Below are 19,165 nucleotides of genomic sequence, written 5' to 3'. Positions count from 1 at the left end.
TGACTCAGTGGGCAGAGGGAAATAACATTTTGGTTCAATTGTAGTTACACTTGAAAGAAAAAAATTAAATAAAGCTCTGTTGTACATGTACTCAGAGTAGATAATGTTTACATGGAGAGAGAGAAAAAAAAAAAAAAAAAAAAGCAAATCCCCTGTAATATCAATAGTAAAAAGGTGTCATGCTTACTTTACCCATGGGCTAGCGTGAGGGATGCTAGTAGAAGTAGCATAACAGCGCCAACAGTTACAGTCTGACGGGTTCAGTTCCTACTGTTTACAGAGGTGTGTGTGTGTGTGTGCGCGTGTGTGTGTGTGTGTGTGTGTGTGTGTGTGTGTGTGTGTGCGGGACCCCTCAGAGCAGCTCGCGGCGTAAAGCGTTATGCACTGTGGTCTTTTTAAACTGTGGCGCCCTACACCGGCCAGTCCACTCTCAGCCGACTTCTCTAGATTCATCTATGAAACAGAAGGGGAGGGGACCGAGGCTCGTGCCTTGAGGTACACCCGCCGCCACACGGCCCCTGTCCAGGGCCCTTTGCAGTGTTGGCAGAATGTCATTTTTTTTTTTTGGTGAGTGTTTCAGATTTAGCTAGGCGTTTAATTCCAAGAGGTATGCGTTTATCCCCCCAGTCCCCCCTCCCCGACCCACCTCCCTCCCACCCTAAAAAGGGACACGGCGCAGGGCTAAGGAGGCCGTCCGCAGAGTGGCGGGCCAAAGCCAGTCGCATCTCGCCGTCTCTCCTCTTCCCATGGCCAGGGCAGTGCAATTACACAGATGGATGAGTCCCTCAGTAACCCTCCCCTAGATTAACCTGAGAGAGAGAGGGAAGACAAGGCAGCCGGGTTACACAACAGCTGGCAAAGAAAAAAAAACACCAATGACGACATTTTATGACGGAACGTTTGGCCTCGTTGATTTGGTCCCGATTTTCTCCGTAGGCTCAACGTTCGAGCAATCAATGAGTCCTATTCCAGCCTTATTTCAGGAGGACACTGTCCTGTCGAGACCCCTCCGGTTTAAACCAAATTGCACCGTTGATGAGGCGACACCGGACACCCAGCGGGGATGGAATTAAAGTAAGAACAGCCTAAGCTTCGAGGAAGAGCACAACAAACCTCAAGTAACCAGAGTCCTGAGAATAAAGTGAGTTCAAGTAACTTAGGAATTCAATTCAAGACTGAACGACAAAAACTGACACATTGGAAAAGGAAATAGCAGCTGCTTCATGGTGTCAGATCATGACCCAAATATGAAAAAGCGCATTTACCTTTTTCTCTTCAAAGCATTTTGCTTGTTGGATTTTTTCCCCCGTCTACTGCAATTTTGTATATTTTCTTTTGTTAGCTCATTCTCACCCTGTTTATTTCGCTTTTATTATTACTTAATATAATACTCAAAACTAGGAAATCCCATCACAACAGGAGAATTGTAACTGGACCCAAATCTGAAAGGAGTATAGTTCAGTATTTACCAATTCATATTAAATGCATCTTGCTTTGACTGTTGCCATTAGATCGCCTTCTACTAATGTAAAAAGGTTGAGTTGCACGTCAGGTATAAAGGGTGTGATGGAAATGAAGGTCAGGGTACCACCTCCAGGTGGGATGGAGGGGCGTGGGTGGGGGCGGCGTGCGTACCTAACAGGCCTGTATCTCCCATGTGGACCGGGGGCGGGGCTTAGACTCCGTAGCAGGCCGACAAACGCTCCTTCAGCAGCGGAGGGAACTGCTCAGAGAACTGCTGCCAGTTCTCCTCCCCCACCTGGTCCTTGAAGCCGTGAAGGATCTGCCACCAACACACACACACACACACACACACACACACACACACACACACACACACACACACACACACACACACACACACACACACACACACACACACACACACACACACACACACACACACACACACACACACACACACACGCACGGGTCAACACAGCAAGAGCTGGATGTTTATGACGTCATGTTCCATTTGAATCCACTACAGGGATTCTCAAAAAATAAATTTAGACAGACAGACAGACAAAAAAAAATTAAAATAGAAGTGTGATGTCACTTGTCAGTCCCCTTTCAAAATGTTCAAATATCAGGATCGGGTTCCATTCATAGTAAGGGTCACATGTTTGTGCAATACCTTTAACTCAGCCTTAAAATGGAAGTGTCAATTGTAGAAACCAGAACACAGGCGAGTTGAAGCGTCAAACATCTTCAGCTGCATTAAACAATGTCATGGCTTTGACAGAACCATAATACTGACCTTATAAAACATCTCTCGCAGGTCGTCTTTAGGGCTCACCCAGGACGCTACGGCGTCACAGAAGAAGATAAAATCCTGGATAAAAAACAAACAAACAACTCAGAAAAGGGAAATACTGAATGGAGTGATATCAAACAAATAGTACACAATCCCTCCTACATACTCCCTCTGCGTACTGCCAATGTTCTATACAACCTGGCTTCAAGTCCCCACCTGCACAACGCCTCCAGGGTTCACCCCGATCATCACGCAGATTCCCCGGAACGCAGAGTCCTTCTCCTCGTTGTCACGGATGTTCCTGAGCGACGTACACCTGAGGAGTGGGAAAAGGTTTTCATTCAAGGCTTCTTCATGGATTCAACTGCCTATCCAAATGTCCCCTAGCGTGACCGCACATCACCGAGTGTGACCTCACCACATTAATGACTCGCAATTTACTCAAATATTCTCAAGTCCCATCGTGAATGGAACCATAGAGCTGTCAGACCAGGGTTGCCTTTAGCATCTGGATCAGAAATAAAATGGGAACAAAATGTCTCATTCTTAAATCAATGAGCTGGGTGTCTCATCATATCCAGTCATTTTCAAACATCAGGCCTCAACAAGTAGAAAAACATCTTCCCCAACATGCTAATTATTTTTAAGACTCTTGCCATTAACGAGTCATAATGAATCACAAAAGCATGTTTTCATTAAAAACATTTTTCTGTTTTACATTAAAATTGATCCTTGAGCTCATGTAAGAAAAAATAAACATGGTTCAATTTAATAAAAAATGAACAATATTGCTACTTACCACGGTCTTATAAACTGCTGCAGCTGCGGTGCCACCTCCTGGGGGCAGACGTAACCCAGCCTGCCGATGGTAATGGCTGCAGGCGGGGGAGAGGCACCTGCAGTTAATTCAGATCCTGGGAAACTAAAGGCCTGGTGAAGCGCTGTCGCAGGCGCTCAGACCCTTTACGTCAGCAACTACACATTCAGATTTCGAATGTCTGTAAAAAGGAATCATCACTGGTGTGGAGCAGGAGGTTGCGCGCTGGTCAATAACTCTGGTGACTACCTGTATTTTCCAGTAGGGTTTTTGGGGTGTTGGGTCTGTTGATGATCTCCACCAGGTGAGGAAGAACCATCCCCACGTACGGCTGCATCTCCGCCCCTGGAGACAACAGAGCGCACGGCGGACACCATGTTAGGCCTCAAAACAAACACATCACTGGTCGCACCCATTATAATAGTGTACCCTACTGTGGACAATGGTTCTGACGCATTTATCATACAATTAAAGAGTGTCACACATGCTGAGACCTGCCAACGCTGGAAAAATATTTTCAGTACCACAACAGTGCAACAAGGAGTCTCCTTACGTTTGAGTGACTGCAGCTAAATGAGTTATTCACACCGCAGCCGTCTCGTAAAGAGGCCAATCACATCATACGCGAGCTACTACGGCTAACTACATACAGTATACAACTCATCACATTAGGAAATACCACTTGAAATGCATCATCTGGTAAAGTTACCGAACATGTTCACCACCTAGAGACGCACCGATTGAGATCTTCTTGCTGATTTATTTAAGTCTGAATTGCAGATTCAGATTTCCGATCTGCTGTACGTTGATGCCAATACATCCTGTGACCTGATCACGTGATTGGACAGCTGCACATACGGACTACACTGCAATTTGTTACCACAATAGTGGGATTACTGATTTCAACATGCTTTATTATTGTTCATCATTCATGATGGAACAATAAAAGAACATGAAACTGTCCCTGAGTTCCAGTAAACTACAATATGGGAGCGTCACCAAGACCGCAAAATACAACTTCCTTTCCTGATACCAAACAGATCATTTGTGCCTCTTTAACAACTAGAAAGCTTCCAATGAGCCATTTGTATTGATGCACTTTGTTGTAGAAGGCTCCAAGGATGACGCTTCGGCCATTTGGACTCTCCAGTTCGGACGACAAGCGCCAAAGTCAACATCCTGCGCAGCCACAGCACGCCATCACTTCACACGACAACCCAGAGTCTCCAAACGCTACTCTGCGTGAAGCCGCTGCGACGAGGCACTTGGAAGCGAATCAATCCACTCACGAAGATTCAGCTGAAATTAATTTGGTGCAAAAAATATCAACGTAAGAGAATTCTGCTTTTGTGGTGCCTTCAGATACATTTCAATACAGCTGTGTAAAACGAACTCTGGAAGACTAACTGCAACAGGGTTGAGTGTATAAAAAATAAAAATAGTATTTGAAAACTTTGAAAGCCAAATCCACTTCCCTCTGATTTCTTCTGCCCCGTTCTCCAAGATAAAAAGAAACAGCAGCATTCATGTGGTGTTCAAACGGTTGCGCAACATTTTCGTGGGCTGTCCACAAATCCAAATATTTAAGCAATCAGTCTCCGCCTCAGCCGGTTTAGCTGCATAATGCGTGAGCAAACGACTCGCGGACTCTTCAAAATGTTTGACTCGGCTCCTTTCTCTGGGGCGGCGCTAAGCTCACCTGAAAACTCTGCCTGCTGCTTGTCACCTTCTCCTGTGGGGGATTCACACAAGTCACTGGTCTGATCCACAGAAAACAGCAAGGCGGGCCGGGCATGCGCTCACTCTTACGCGTTTTACAAACACTGCAACATCCCGAGTCCCATGCTGGGGTCAAAGGTTAGACTGAATCTAAAGGCTCGGGGTGGAAACAGGAACCAATCCAACACTGCTCATCAGCACGCTGCACTGCGAGAGACTCACACCGAGGTCAGATGCACCAAAGTCTCAAGACCAGGGATTCAGAGACAAGGACAAGGTTTCCCGTCCTGGGGTTAGGAGTGAGTGACCGCGAGAGAAAGTTAAAGAAAAGACTCGTTTCACAAATACAACAAGGCCGTGCGTCTGTCATGCCAACTGGCTCCTGATGTGTATATCAAAGCGTGACGAGGACACCAGGGCGGCTCACGTACCCATCTGCATGGAGATCTCGCCGATGGCCCAGGTGGCGTTGTTGCACACGGAGATGAACTCGGGGTTGAGGTTCAGACCCAGGATGGGCATGAACTCCGCTGGAGGGGAGGAAAGACCACATTTGAGTACAATTCCTCATATCATTTCTGCACATTTAACTTAAGTGATTTTTTCTTTGAAACCAACTATCAATTTAACAAATGACTTTCACGTTATGCAACCTTCACCAAGGAATGCCATGGGATTTTCTCTTCCATTACAAAACGAATCACCAAAAGAAACTAGTGCACAGTCATCGCCTGCCTAATAGGACCAAGAAGAAGATGTGAAACCAGCTGGGTAAACAGGGCCATTACTAAAAAACAACATTCTATTTTCCAATTAATTGAAGATTCCAAATGCGGAATGTAATCATCCTTCCAACCCTGTATGTTCTGGGTTAGTCCTGGGATGGTTTTGCATGCTGCAGGGCTGCTAGCTGGTCAGCGCCAGTAAAACAGACTCACCAATACAGGGTTTGACGTGGGGGAAGCAGGCCTTGGTGAGATCCCCCAAGAGGGCGAAGGAGCTCTGCCTGACCTCTGGCATGCTGTCCTGCAAGGCACACAGAGCACGGCAAAACGCGGAAATTAGAGCTGAGGCCAAACTGATACCATCAGAAAAACATCACTAAACAGAGTGGTTGATGACTACAAATTTGGACCAATTTCATAATCAATTAACACCGTAAGTGGTCATTATTGACAAGTACGTTAAATGAAACCCTCTGTACCTGCATGCACTGGAAGAGCAGCGTCATGATGTTGGAGCGCGCCACCAGCTGCTCCACGTGCTCGCCCAGGCCCTCGGCCAGGCCGCTCAGCAGGTCCAGGGCCACGATCATGAAGTCCTTATCGGGGGCCTCGTACTGGTCCGGGTGCTGGTTGTACATCTGACACACGGGACACAAGCGTTCTTTTTAACCAACTAGTATATTCACAAACATTTTAAGTGACTTTGGATTCACATGTGAACAGACGGTGTTTGAGTAAATCACTCGTGCGAGTAAGTGCTGGCTGGCGGGCAGTGAGAGGCCTGGATCAGAAAATATGGAACATGTTGTTTCATTGTTTTTCAATGAGCTGGGTGTTTTCATCATATCCAGGGAACGGAAACTGAAGGACAGTGATTCTACCATTCTGTAGCATCACAGCCTACCACTTGAGACTAATGACTTGAGGCTCAATATTTGTTCAATTCAAATTACGACTTACAAAAATAGGACCCTGATCTAGAGCAAAGCATGCCTGTGAAGGGGAAACTCAGCTGAAAAAAAAAGAGAACAGACCTAGAGGACAGCAATGAATGTCACTTGACCAGCGTACACAACATCAACAATTCAAATAATATTTGGTTTTCCCTAAACATTTGAATTTCTTAGCAAATTGTAGTTTATATATTTGATGCTTTAAAGTTTTTGAAAGCAGATTATCATTTGATATGCAGATTTCTCACCATGGCTTGGGCCAGAGTCTTCTGGACCAAGGTGACGCATCGCTGGTAGACCGGCTCGCAGTACGGGAGGAAGCCGCTCTGCAGTGCTGTCGCCACCGAGGACAGACACTGGAATCCAAACAAATAAATCTTTATTTATACAGGACATTCCATTTGATATGAAAAACAATGTACTACACAGAGGAAAAAACAGCGCTAAAGACTTAGAATACATGTGTACATAGATTCATAAACACACATGCAGTAAATACATGTATGAATAAAATAAAGGAAACAGAAAGACAGCCTCTGAGAACACCACAGTTACTCTAAAGAAGATGTGTTTTTTAATGTTGACCAGGACTTGTCTTAAAGGAGCACTATGTACCTTAAAATAACTGCTACAAAATCATTTTGATGGTACACTGACTTGTAATAAGGAGAATGGAAGGGAAGGTACATCTTCCATTCCCACCCATCCCCTCTGAATGCCTGTTCCTGCACCATTTAACTTCTGTGTCCAGGTATGAAAAATTGTTCCAAACTACCTGAAAAGGGGGACACCTCAGCTAATTTCACTACCTGCACCAACCTCAATCAGAAGTGAGTAAAAGTATAGCATGTACTTTCAGATGTAAGTGTCAACCAGTTTTGCCTTCAGTCTCCTCACTGCTTTGTTAGATAACATTGTTGTTATATTTCACCTCCAGCAGAGGAAAGAGATCCTTGTCTTCGTCCTTCAGCTCATTCCACTTGTTGATGAGCGGGGGCATCAGCTTCTGGATGTACTCCTGGGGAAGCAGCAAAAAGTGGATCTCAGTACAGCCGTCGCACTAAACTACACCCATTTCTCTTTTTCCATATTATGCATCAATTGTGAATTTGTCATTCAGTGCACATCTATTTACTATGGACAGACTGAGCATCTGAGATCAAAATCCAGAAAAAAAGTTGTATTCACTATGGACAGGCTTATTGTGAGCAAAGAAAAAACAAAAAAATTAAAATAAGAACTCAATACACTTAACTTCAAAAAAAAGTTATTGAAAAAATAGACTTATGTAAGCAGCACAAGTCTGTCCAGGGACTCACAGGCTGGTTGAGATGGTGTCCCACCGAGTCGGCTAGGGTTCCAATGGCGTCATAGAGGATCAGCAGGTTCTTGTGCTGGTACTTCCCAAAGGCGAAGACCAGTGTGTCCAGGATGAAGCTCAGGTAAGGCACCAGCTCCGTGCACGCCTCCTCCTCCAGGGTGGCAAACGCACTGCAGAGAGAAAAGGACCCAGATGGGGAGAGAAGAGATACTGTGAAACTGACAAGACGCTGAGACTCGAGGAGATGTCCAGGATCTAGATCAGAAAATAATAGGAACATAATGTATCACTGTTGATCAATGAGCTGGGAGTGTCATCATATCTAGAAGGAAGTAAAGTGCACAGCACAGGGTGTCTGCAGGCATCCATTTAAATTAAATTCTCAGAGCTTTTTAATATCACTATGAATGAAAATGTAAAACCTTATTGGAAGAGAAATGAGCCACGCAAGCAAAAAATAAAATAAAAATAAAGTCCATTTGTCACCGCCCCAACCTTCTCCCAAAATGAGAATATGGTTCTATGTTACCTACAGATCTTTAAAGGTGCAGTGTGTAGAGTTTAGCGGCATCTAGCGGTGGGGTTTCAGATCGCAACCCACTGAACACCATTCCACCATGGCCATGCAACATGGCTGCCTCCGTGGAAAAGATGGTGGCCGTGAACCTCCAGGGCTGTGACGTGTATGAATTTTTTCTCACCGTGGGGAAAAGCAACGCATAACCACAGTATACAAGTTATAAGTTGCTTTATTTGTCAGCATGCATTACAACAACCTGATACAAAAAATAGAAGTTTACAAAAATGCACAGGGATAACATTTCAATAAGGATTATAAATAAGGGGAATCCTCCGCCTTCTCACAGCCTGGCGTCCAACGCTCTGCAGCCAGGCACGAGCCCACTGCACAGTAGTTTGGAACCTTTTCATTGAGGAAACTGGCGGCCAATATGTAAAAAAATAAGTCCCACTGTCAGATTTTCACAAGAGGCAACCATTTTGTATTTTAACAAGCCCAAAAAACAACAAAAAAATAAAAATAAAAAAAATAAAAAGAAGCTTATAAGCTCAATACCGCGTGATAGCAGTTTTCACCATAGCCCTACAAACCTCACAAAAAAAGTTAAAGTCCCTCACTAGAGCCAGTGTTTGGTTTGTCTGTTCTGGGCTACTGTAGAACATGGTGGTGCAACACATCTGCCGCAGTGGAAGCGTACCCACTCCCTTATGTAGATTATTCAATTTCTGCCAAGTCCATTCCGTAAATTCTACACACTGCAACTTAAAAGTTGAGATGGCATGATGCCACTGCCCCAACAGAAACAGAAATCTTCAGTATCAGCCAAAAACAATCTGATATCTCTCATTAACTACCATTTAAAAAAAAAAATTAAAACAAAAATATATACTGTTATCTTGTGCCTACGCGTCTTCTCTTACGTAACATTTTGTTGCAGAAGTGTTTCCCTGATGTTTCTGGCTGGACTTGTATCACATTCTTAATTATTTTTCCTCCAATATTGGATAGTACCATAAGATTACAGATACTGTGTATAGGTGCCATCTCTATAAGCCGTATATATAAAAAAAAAAAACTAATTCAGAACTATTTATTGCTTTAAAAGGGGCAATAGACAACAGATCACTTTACAATCGCTCAGAGTGCTTTGTGTAAATGATCACCACCATTTTGGAAATGAGAAGAAGCATGTTCACTGAAGGTCAATTCAAAATTGTCACAATTCTTGTTGTCGGGCAATAATAGACATATATACATGGATGCAGCATTGACTGCTTTGGCTCGTAGCTGTGATAGGTCAGCGTCGCCGCCATATTGGAACGGTCAAGGCTGGCCTATAAACAGGGAGCTGAGGTTTTTCTGGATATAAAGCACAATGTATGTGACAAATAATCTCTTGAACTTGAACAATAACGTTTGAGTCGCCTGAGTCCGCCCCCCCCCCCCCTCAATGTTAAATCCCAATTTAAGACTTAAGATTGACTGTATATTCTTTTATGACCTTCAAAGTCCTGCCGACACCCTGCACCCATAACACATGCTGCTCCACCCTCACCGGCAGCCACTCTCACCCACCTGCAGGCAGCCTCCTGGACCCGCTTGTTCCCGTCCAGAATGCGCTTGAGCAGCTCGGTCATGAGGGGCTTGAGGTGGGAGTCGGGTGGCTGCGATACCACCCAGTGGGCGTAGCGGCTCAGCGTCCAGCAGGCGATGGAGCGCACCAGGGCCTTCTTGTCGCACAGGCACAGGATGAGGTGTGGGATGAGCTCGGGGAGGTAGGGCACCATGCCCTGCATGCAGCCTGGTGCATGATGGGAGAACACAGAGGAAGGAATTAGCCAGAGACTTTACCCATTTTAATACTGCACTTGTGTTCTTAAACATTTCCATGATTCCATGTTCCGTGTGAAAGAGCCAAAATACGGGTTAGCGATTTTACTATATTAGATCTTTAAATCCATGATCTGCCTTAACAGAGATTGTTAGTATGAAATGCCATTTCCTGGCTTAGGAACTTCCCATCTCTTTCACTTTTATTGGCTATGAAATTTAGAGCACCTGTTATAACACATCTTCCTATAAGATTATATACAAGATTAAAAATTTTAAAGGGAGCCTCTAGAACCTACGGTCTTGACCCGTCTGACTGGTCTTACCCTCAGCAATGGCTCCCAGGACCAGGATCCCGGACTCCTTGACAACCCAGTCCGAGTGGAAGAGGAGGCTTTTGAGCAGAGGCAGGAGGTGGGGCAGTAGATCGTCACGGAACACGTTGGCCAGCACGTCCAGGGCAGCCGCAGAACACTTTCCTGCATTTAGAATTGAGATTGTTCGATTACAACAACGGGTGCACTGTTCTTGCCTTCTCACTTCAGATAACAAAACTAAACTTAGCATCTCTAACGACTAGTACAGAGCAGCGATCCCATCATTTTGTAATATTAGATCAATGTCAGGTCTTCAAGTCGATGTTACAAAACCGTCAGCTAGTGTGCACATTGGGGATTCCCTAAATGTTTGCCAATTAGATGCATTTCATGTAAGTAACCACCCTTCCAGCCAACCCTCACCTCAACCACACATTACTGTACTGAAATATTTACTTTCTATATCAGCGCGTTATGTTGATGCTGAACTGTGACTCACGCAGGTTCCAGTCAGACAGCGTGTCATCGTCGTCATCGTCGTTGTCGTCGATGTCCTCGCCCTCCTCCCCCTCTCCTCCCTCATGCTGCAGTGTGACCGTGCGAGACTTGTGGAAGCGAGGCTTGATGTCCTGTTCGCTGTCGGGCACCGCCTCGTCCTCCTCCACGTCGCCCTGCAACACAGTTGCACAAGTCCCGGGATTCTGTGAGCCAATGGCCTTTGAGCATGACTTCCAGGTGTCCTTCTATTTACTCTAACTCCCACTGATTTCACCTGATCAGTCCACCAAAACCTGTTTCGGAAGAAGTTTGAGGAAATGTGCCATTGAAATTTGTTGAAATGAAACACCTTTGAAAACAGAGCGTTCTTAATCCTGTTTTGCTCACAGCGATGACTTTGGCATTAGTTCACCTCACCTCAATATTTGACACTTTGGCCCCCTCTACTATGAACATCCAACATTTTCACTAATGCATACACATGACATAAAACAAGGAAACGCATAATAGCTCCCCTTTAATCAGAATAATTTGCATGACAATTAAGTCAACAGTTGAAATCATACTGAGGCTTAGAAACAAGGCGTGAGAGGAGATGAGGGATGAGGTTAAACTCTGGGTCAGACGCCACGCAGACATGGAGATGACCAGGCAACACCAACCAGGACTCAGATCAACAACTTGGTTGCACCAGTAAAACCATCACAACTTTTAGATTCACAAGCGCAGAGAGAGCAAGAGCCGCTCCACAGCTTAAATCTGAAGGCCACGTTAGGGGACACATTTCAGTCGGACAGTACGAGAACACAATTTTTTTTTTTTTTTTTTTTATAAATCAGAAGCCAACGGTTCACCTTGAGGAGGATGATATCGATCTCTGAATACTTCATCCCGTTCACCAAGATAGGAATCAGTCTGAGGAGGAAGAACAAGTCAAAGAATGTCGTGGTCACACCCTCAAGTTTCACTTGTAAAGGAAAATATAGATTCTTAAGTTCAGCTCAAGTAAAGTGTTCAGCCACCATTTTGTCCGCTGCCATGTGCATTTTTTTTACTGCTCCTGCATTAATTTATTTTACCTCAACTTGAACGGCCGAAATGGTTAGAATAGAATCATTTGCATTACATCAACATTTACCTTTGTTATTTTGCACAACAATCAATCAAAACGTTTGGACTAACGGTGTTCCAGATTTATTTCTTGCATCTATTTTATGTCATCGTTGTAGAAGACGTTCTGATTTTCCACCCAACTCATATTGCAGAAACATGAAAGCAGATTATTAAAAAGAGTTTCTGCGTGTTAGTATTTACTCACTAATGTTTCTTATGTCAGATTTGGACTCTGAATGACAAATTACCTCGTCAGTGTATACAGACAGCCACACAACTATGAAACATAAAAGCAGGCTTTTTGACATCCTCCATCTCTCCTGTCACTTACTGCAGAAGGTGTCCTGACAGCACGTCCTTGCATATGGGTTGCTCTGCCAGCGTCAGCCAGAACTCGCAGGCCTCCAGGGACACGTTCTCGTCCGGGTCCTGGGTCCGCTGCAGCATGTACTGGGGAAGACAACATCGCAGGTTAAGCGCTAATAAAGCCTGCTTCGGTAGACTAGTCTAGGTTTGTGGATCTGGATCAGAAACAATAGGAACTTAATAGGTATCATTGTAAAATCAATGAGCTGGGATTGTCATCACATCCAGATGAAGAGAAAAAAAAAAGTCTCAGGTAGGATTGTAAGCAGTTACGTTTCTGTACCCGGCAGGTACAGACCGCATGATGCAGCACCAACAGCGACTCAGAGATCAGTGTGAACGGGCGTCTGTGTTTACCTGGATGATGCTGTGCATGTGCGGGATGAGCCGGTCGATTCGAACCTCCAGCAGCATCACAAGAGCACGGCACACGTTCTTCCTCACCTCCGAGTCCTCGTCTGATGCCAGCGCAAACAGACTCTGGTGGGGGCAAGAAAGAGAATTCAAAAAGATGGAAAGCGAGGAGGCCAACTGATGTGAAGATCGATTAGCTGTATGGATACAGGTTAGGCTTGGACAGATTGATGATGAAATAGTCAATAGTCTCCATCCATTGCCAATTAGGCTTGGGCGATATCCCAAATTTTGTATTGCAATGCAGTCCCACCCATATTGCCAAACACGATATTGCCGCGGCACCGGTACAGCGCAAGTGGCAAACAGGGATTAAAGGCTTCTGTGTTGCAAAGTAAACTCACCTCTATGAAGGTGTCGATGTTGTCCATCAAGGCCTGAGCTCTGCCAATAATGAACTGGTTCACACAAGCGATGGCATGGGACCTGAGACAGAGCGTTCAGAAGATGGAGCGAAATGATGCACAGCTTTCCAAAATGTCCACCTCAGGATAGTGTGTTCCATATCAACCCAAAGATTTTGAAATGGCAATCCATAACATAATTGTGTTAAATCCCACATTTTAAACTTTATTTAGCCGCCATTGAATGCTGAAAATCAGCTTTCTGCATGTGCTCCTCTATCTGCTGCTTTCATTGATCTCACACAATAGAAGTGAAAGGCAGCCGCAGTTAGTTTGAAAAATCTGACTGAAGATCGGAGTAAAGTAAGTGACCGTCTTAGAAGGAACATGAGGGTTAACTCCAGTGTTGTCACAAAACTGGAATTTTCAACTTTGATACAATACCTTGAAAATTATTGATATTTGATACCATGGAGAAAAACTCAAAAAGAAAAACTCAATTCAACACAATTTTTTTTTTTTTTTTTCTCCAATGAAGTATCAAGTATACAACATGACAAAAGGGTACAACTTTTCTTGGCTAGTAGCAGAGGACAGCAGAATGATTGTAGTAAACATTAGTAATTAAAATGTTTTACATTAATGCAAACAGTTTTCTTGAAGTAGTGCACGTGTTCAAAAGCCTCTGAGATTGTCATTCAAAGGGCATTAAAGAGCAAGTAAAAAGAAAAGTGGCAGCACAATCTTATGCATTTTCAAGTAACAGATGAGTTAAATAAAAAAAAAAGGTTTATTATTATTATATATTTTTTTTTATCTAATTGCATGCTCTACAGTGGTGAGCGAGAGTAACACCCATTACTTTCAGATTTTTTGCAAAACAACCACAACCTGTCAGTGTGCTCCTCTGTAAGTCGCGCCCTTCTCGGACTGACAATGAACCCTCGCGTACTAAAACACATTCAGAAGCTGAGCTCGAAGCAGCAATGAACAAATACTTCTTAGCAAACTGGGCATGGTGAGGTCAGGTTTTCTCATTTGCCCTCCAACACTTAAGTGGGTCCTCTTCTGCGCAGAGTTCAGGCATCTTTTCATATATTGTGAACTCACTTGAGGTAACAAAACTGTCCTTGAATCATTGGGTGGAGAAACATGTCTGTGTTGAGTATCAGCTGCCTATCCTCATATTTGTCTGAGACCAATATTTTCTTTAAGCTGACGTTTTAGGTAGCTGTCACTTTCCTTAACTGTCAAAGTAGAAAAAACCTTCCAACTTAGGGGCAGGAAAGAGGAGAGAGTGGCCTGTTTTTCCTCATTAAGGGCATCCTTGAAAGAGCCGCCAGGTGTGGGAATTAATAGTGAATTCCCATATTCATGCCTGGAAGAATATTGTAATAATAAAAAAAATAAAATAAAAAAATAAAAACATGGCAGTCTAATGGCATTCGTAGTGTAACCCGCCTGACTATTTGATTGGATTGCCACTTCAAACTGAACACATCTTCCACATGACTGGTACTGAGTGTGTGCAGAACACATTATCTGGATCAGACAGTATGAGTAAAAACACCTTCACTTGCAATCAGATGTTTGTTTTTATGCATCACGTCCAGAAGAATCCCTAAACAAACAAAACACAATTTGACCCTAATTTTCCCCAAGGCCGCATCGTACCTGATTTTGGGGCTGCAGTGCTTGAAGAACTGTAGGAACTTGGGGATCATGATGTTGAGCGGCCGGTTCAGCGCATCACTGTCCAGCAACTCCGACGAGTCCTCGCAAATCTTCTGCAAAGCTCCGAAGGAGCCCTGAAGCAGAGGGAACAGAGAGTCATTTAGAAAAACACACAGTACAGAGTGAGAGGTCACTCTAGCAGTGAGACCTGGATCAGAAAATATGGAACAAGCAGTTTCATTGTATTTCAATGAGCTGGGTGTTTTCATCAAATCCAGGCAACAGGAACTTAAGCATCATATTCTTCAGTGTTGCAAAAACAGCAGCACTAAGAATAGCAACAGATTTTAAGTAATCACACACACACACACACACACACACACACACACACACACACACACACACACACACACACACACACACACACACACACACACACACACACACACACACACACACACACACACACACACGTTGCATGTGTGTACAGTGATTCAAGCCTGCCAAGCTGTAAACAAACTAGTACAGTGCTTATAAGACTGAAAATATAAGTGCTATTCTGATAATCCCTGCCTTATAAACAACAGTCATCTTTCTGTCCAGGAGAGTTCATATCTTAAAAAGGGAAATTCCAACAAAGAAACATTTCACTCATTTAACAGATCGAGGCCTAAATGGCTGAAGACTTCCCTCAGGACGGCTAAAGCAATCTCCGTGCAGAACTAGCAACAGGAGAAGTCTTTTTTTTTTTTTCCTTTTCAAAGAACACAAATGTCTATTTACCGTCACTGGGGAATATCTACATGTTGGGAATGTTCTAATGTAGACTTTGGAATTATTTTATTCTGTAGAAGATACTTTTCTGTTGAGATGGAGACAGTGGAACTGCAATTTTTGAAGAGCATCAAAAACGTGAAATGCTTCCAGACCTCACAGGTGTTGTAGTCCTCCGAGTTGAGCAGGTTGCAGAGCTGGGGCAGCAGCTCGGGCCACGTCTGTAGCTCGCCCTTTGAGGAGATGGTCGTGATCAGGATGCCTGGAAGGAGAGAGACAGCCAGGAAATTTAAAATACATTCTATACCTAGGTGTATGTATAAGGGGGAATGTTATGTGTACAAGTGTTTGAGAACAGCAGCATAAATGCAAAACCTAAAATGTGCTTTGTGTGGAGGGAGACGGGGACTATGAAAATATATCTAGAACAGTATTCGTTGTTTTGCACTAAATAATCAGGATGTTAAAGTCAAAATTAAACGTAGGTTTTTAAATTGATCATTAGCGGCACAGACCAATTCTGATCTGTTCATTTAACCCCCATGCAACTACATGAATTGTACATATAAAAACACTGGATTGGGATCTGTACGGATTTTCTTTTTATGAACAGACTCTTGATAGATGCTGAACACATAAGCAGATATAAGATCGTAATTGTGTTAAATTCTCTACGACCTCTGTGATACATTTTCTGTTCTATGTCAGTACTGACAGGATCCTAAACAGAAACAATATATCTCATCGTCAAACACTTCACACTCACCAATGGTAGCCCGGATGAGGGGCGATGGGTCCCCGATGTTGCCGAGACATTCCTGCTTGATGAAGTCGGCCACACCAGATGGAAAGTTCTGGTAGTGGGCCTTGACGTTGTTCTTCAGGATCAGACCGCTCAGCGAGCGGGTGGGCTCGTCTGACGGAGCAAGGCGGCGGCGGGAATGAACGCAGGAGGGGATTTTTAAAAATATGTACCGTTATTACTGTGGAAAATAACAAATACCAAGAGCCCTGAAGCACACAGGAACAGACTGTCTAGAGTGTTTGGGAGACCTGGATCAGAAAATATGGAACATGTTGTTTCATTGTTTTTTCAATGAGCTGGGTGTTTTCATCATGTCCAGGGAACGGAAACGTAGAGACAGCGAGTTTCCCTTTACGAAGACTATTCTGTAGCTTCAAAGATGACCTTGTCATCAGGAAGGCACAAGGGCATCAGAGTTAGATTGTCAAAATGTGTCTGAAAGTATTCAATCCAAGACAGATTTCTGGACAAAACATCTGTTATTAAGTTATGTATTGCAAGTAGGTCAGCAGTTTAAGAACTAGACGATGCTATGAGCTGTTAGAACAGTTTCCACTTTGCAAGTTCTCCTTGCCTCAAAACCCCAAATCACTTAAGTTTGTGTTCACCTCTAAATGTTAAGTTTAAGACTCACCTTCAGTTTTGAGTCTTGTGAGGACAAAGATTAGATAGTTGTTGAAGTCTGGGAACTGGTTGAGCTGTTCAAGTTTCTGACATGGCAGTTAAGGAGCAGTAACTGTTCACTCTGATTAAACATGAGAAGATATATATAAAAACTTTTCTGTTGGTGTTGTGATTAATTAACGATTGTGAGTTCGAAAATAAAATCCCATGATAATTTGCTCAGAACAGATGAGATTTGAGACCATTTCCGTCAGATATATCAAGGCCTCTTGTGCCCGCTGTGAAGGATACTTGTTGGACAGCTCTCTGTGTGGCTGTGTTGGGCGACTGGGAGTCCCTGAGAAGCTGCAGGACCTGCTGGAGTCCCTGCTCATCTGGCTGCCACTCCATCCTAACGGACAGACGGTTCATTAGACAGAGACCCTCACTTTGACAAACGTCCCTTGAGAGCAAAGGGTTGCTCCGGGTGGAGTTCCCGGGATCGGTGACTCTGGATCAGACAGTATGAATACAAAGACCATCACTGGTTTGTCAGATGTTATGTCTTATGCATCATCTCCAGAGGCTTTATTTACCCTACATGCCAATCTTCCTGAGCGTTCTAGGTCTATACTGGTCAGTCAAAATCATGAATGTCCACCGCATTTAACAGTTGTTTTAAGCTCAGAACCAGCCTTGTGAAAATGGCACCAGTGTGTCGCTAAAATGTACGATAGAACAGCAAGCGGTGATGCATCGTTAAATTGATTGCTGCCATAAAGTTCCAGGATAATTAACTGAAACTTCATTACTTTGCTTATCAGTCAAACTTATCTTCCAATAGACCTCGTATCAGTCATAAAATAAGACAATTCTATGTCATTTTGATTTACCGACATTATCAAATTTTGCCCTGTCAGTAAACACGCCTCATACTATATATATTTCAGTCGATCTCTGACTACTTTACTTTGGGCCATGCATGTTGGAAAGGTGTGGACAGACGCTGGCTGTGGGTCATTCATGTGAAAACCATGCAAATGTTCACTTTAAAAATTTGTCACAACGAAGCTAAAGTGAGTGGTGAGTCAAAGAGAATCATACGTCCTTGAAAGTTATTATTTTCATGCGGGGTAGCATTCGTCCTTGTCCATGATACTTCCACGCAATGTTTACTGACAATGTGTGGGCTAGATTTATGTAAAATATCACCATATGGTCAGTTGTGTAAAATGTCATTTACCATGCCCTTGAGAAGGTTGATATAAACCAAAACAGATGCTGTTCTGAAATGTTAATTTCAAACCGGTTTTAAATGATCCAACATGACAGAAACACACAGAAAGAACTACTGGTCAGAGGCAAATGGCTCGACCTGGACATTTTTTGGTCGCTTGACCCCATCAAAAAAGGCTGCAAATACTATGCACAGACAGATCCTTCTTCAGAACCACTGCCCTGTCGATGGAAGCTGCACCCAGACAGCGGACACACGTGTCCGGTGTGTGATGGTGCTAAAGGTGAGGGTCGCACATGGTTTCGGGGGTCGCGCCAGGCAGCAGGCAGGGCCCTGCACCGCACCCACTTCCCAAAACGATTAACTCACAAAAAAAAAGAGGAAAAAAAGGAATTTTATACATGTAAATAAGCGCGCAGCTAAAGCACCGCGTGCCAACACCTAAATTATAATTGGAAATCGGCTTGTGGCAAAAAAAATAAAAATAAACGAGGACATTGTGGACAGCACAAGTAGCAAAATCTCTGAGTGACCCGGTGGCTTAACGCCCTAATCCCCGCCACGGCAGCCGGCTCGTCGGGACTCGGTCGGGGAGCATTTGGGGCTTTCGCAGTGGATGTTTTCTAAGTTTAGTTGACCCCGATGGGCGATCAGAAACTATCGACGACTTGAGGGGACGTGGATCGGTCATAGGGTTTAACGTGCGCGGCGGGGGGACGGGGCGGACTACAGCGGCACCGGGCCGCGTGTTCAATAATCAGTTATTTACCCTTTATTACTATCCACGACGTAAGAGTTCACCCCGTTGTCTTCTGGATTTGCTATGATTTATATCATTATTAGTTTCGTTTTTAATTTACTGTTGATTTGTCATGACA

At 43.9% G+C, this 19,165-nt stretch overlaps 1 protein-coding gene across 1 annotated transcript; it reads right to left on the bottom strand.

Moving 5' to 3' along the window:
* Positions 1 to 671: 671 nt before the first annotated feature.
* LOC307237191 (transportin-2-like) lies at positions 672 to 17,475 on the bottom strand. The gene is made up of 25 exons (XM_080009861.1): positions 17,363 to 17,475; positions 17,082 to 17,157; positions 16,409 to 16,558; positions 15,798 to 15,904; positions 14,869 to 15,002; positions 13,195 to 13,276; positions 12,794 to 12,916; positions 12,402 to 12,520; positions 11,812 to 11,872; positions 10,959 to 11,130; positions 10,469 to 10,621; positions 9,888 to 10,113; positions 7,791 to 7,962; positions 7,403 to 7,489; positions 6,720 to 6,827; positions 5,998 to 6,156; positions 5,732 to 5,819; positions 5,225 to 5,323; positions 4,774 to 4,806; positions 3,324 to 3,419; positions 3,057 to 3,132; positions 2,474 to 2,573; positions 2,261 to 2,335; positions 1,636 to 1,783; positions 672 to 809 (listed from the first exon to the last, which is right to left on the bottom strand). Exons 1-24 carry the CDS (start codon positions 17,459 to 17,461, stop codon positions 1,676 to 1,678), a joined length of 2,703 nt encoding a protein of 900 aa, XP_079865987.1. The 5' UTR covers positions 17,462 to 17,475; the 3' UTR covers positions 672 to 809; positions 1,636 to 1,675.
* Between the last annotated feature and the right edge of the window lie 1,690 nt (positions 17,476 to 19,165).

Source organism: Zeus faber, assembly GCF_960531495.2.
Source record: "Zeus faber genome assembly, chromosome: 11".
In the NCBI taxonomy this organism is placed as follows: Eukaryota; Metazoa; Chordata; class Actinopteri; order Zeiformes; family Zeidae; genus Zeus; species Zeus faber.
Note: the sequence above shows the minus strand (reverse complement) of the source record. Positions and strands in the feature narration are given on the sequence as shown.

Excerpts from the sequence above, each read along its gene's own strand:
- LOC307237191 (XM_080009861.1), bottom strand. The coding sequence starts at position 17,461 with ATGGAGTGGCAGCCAGATGAGCAGGGACTCCAGCAGGTCCTGCAGCTT. Across the intron at positions 16,559-17,081 it reads CACAAGACTCAAAACTGAAG|ACGAGCCCACCCGCTCGCTG; the intron begins GTGAGTCTTAAA and ends TTGCTCCGTCAG. Across the intron at positions 3,133-3,323 it reads AACCCTACTGGAAAATACAG|CCATTACCATCGGCAGGCTG; the intron begins GTAGTCACCAGA and ends CCCCGCCTGCAG.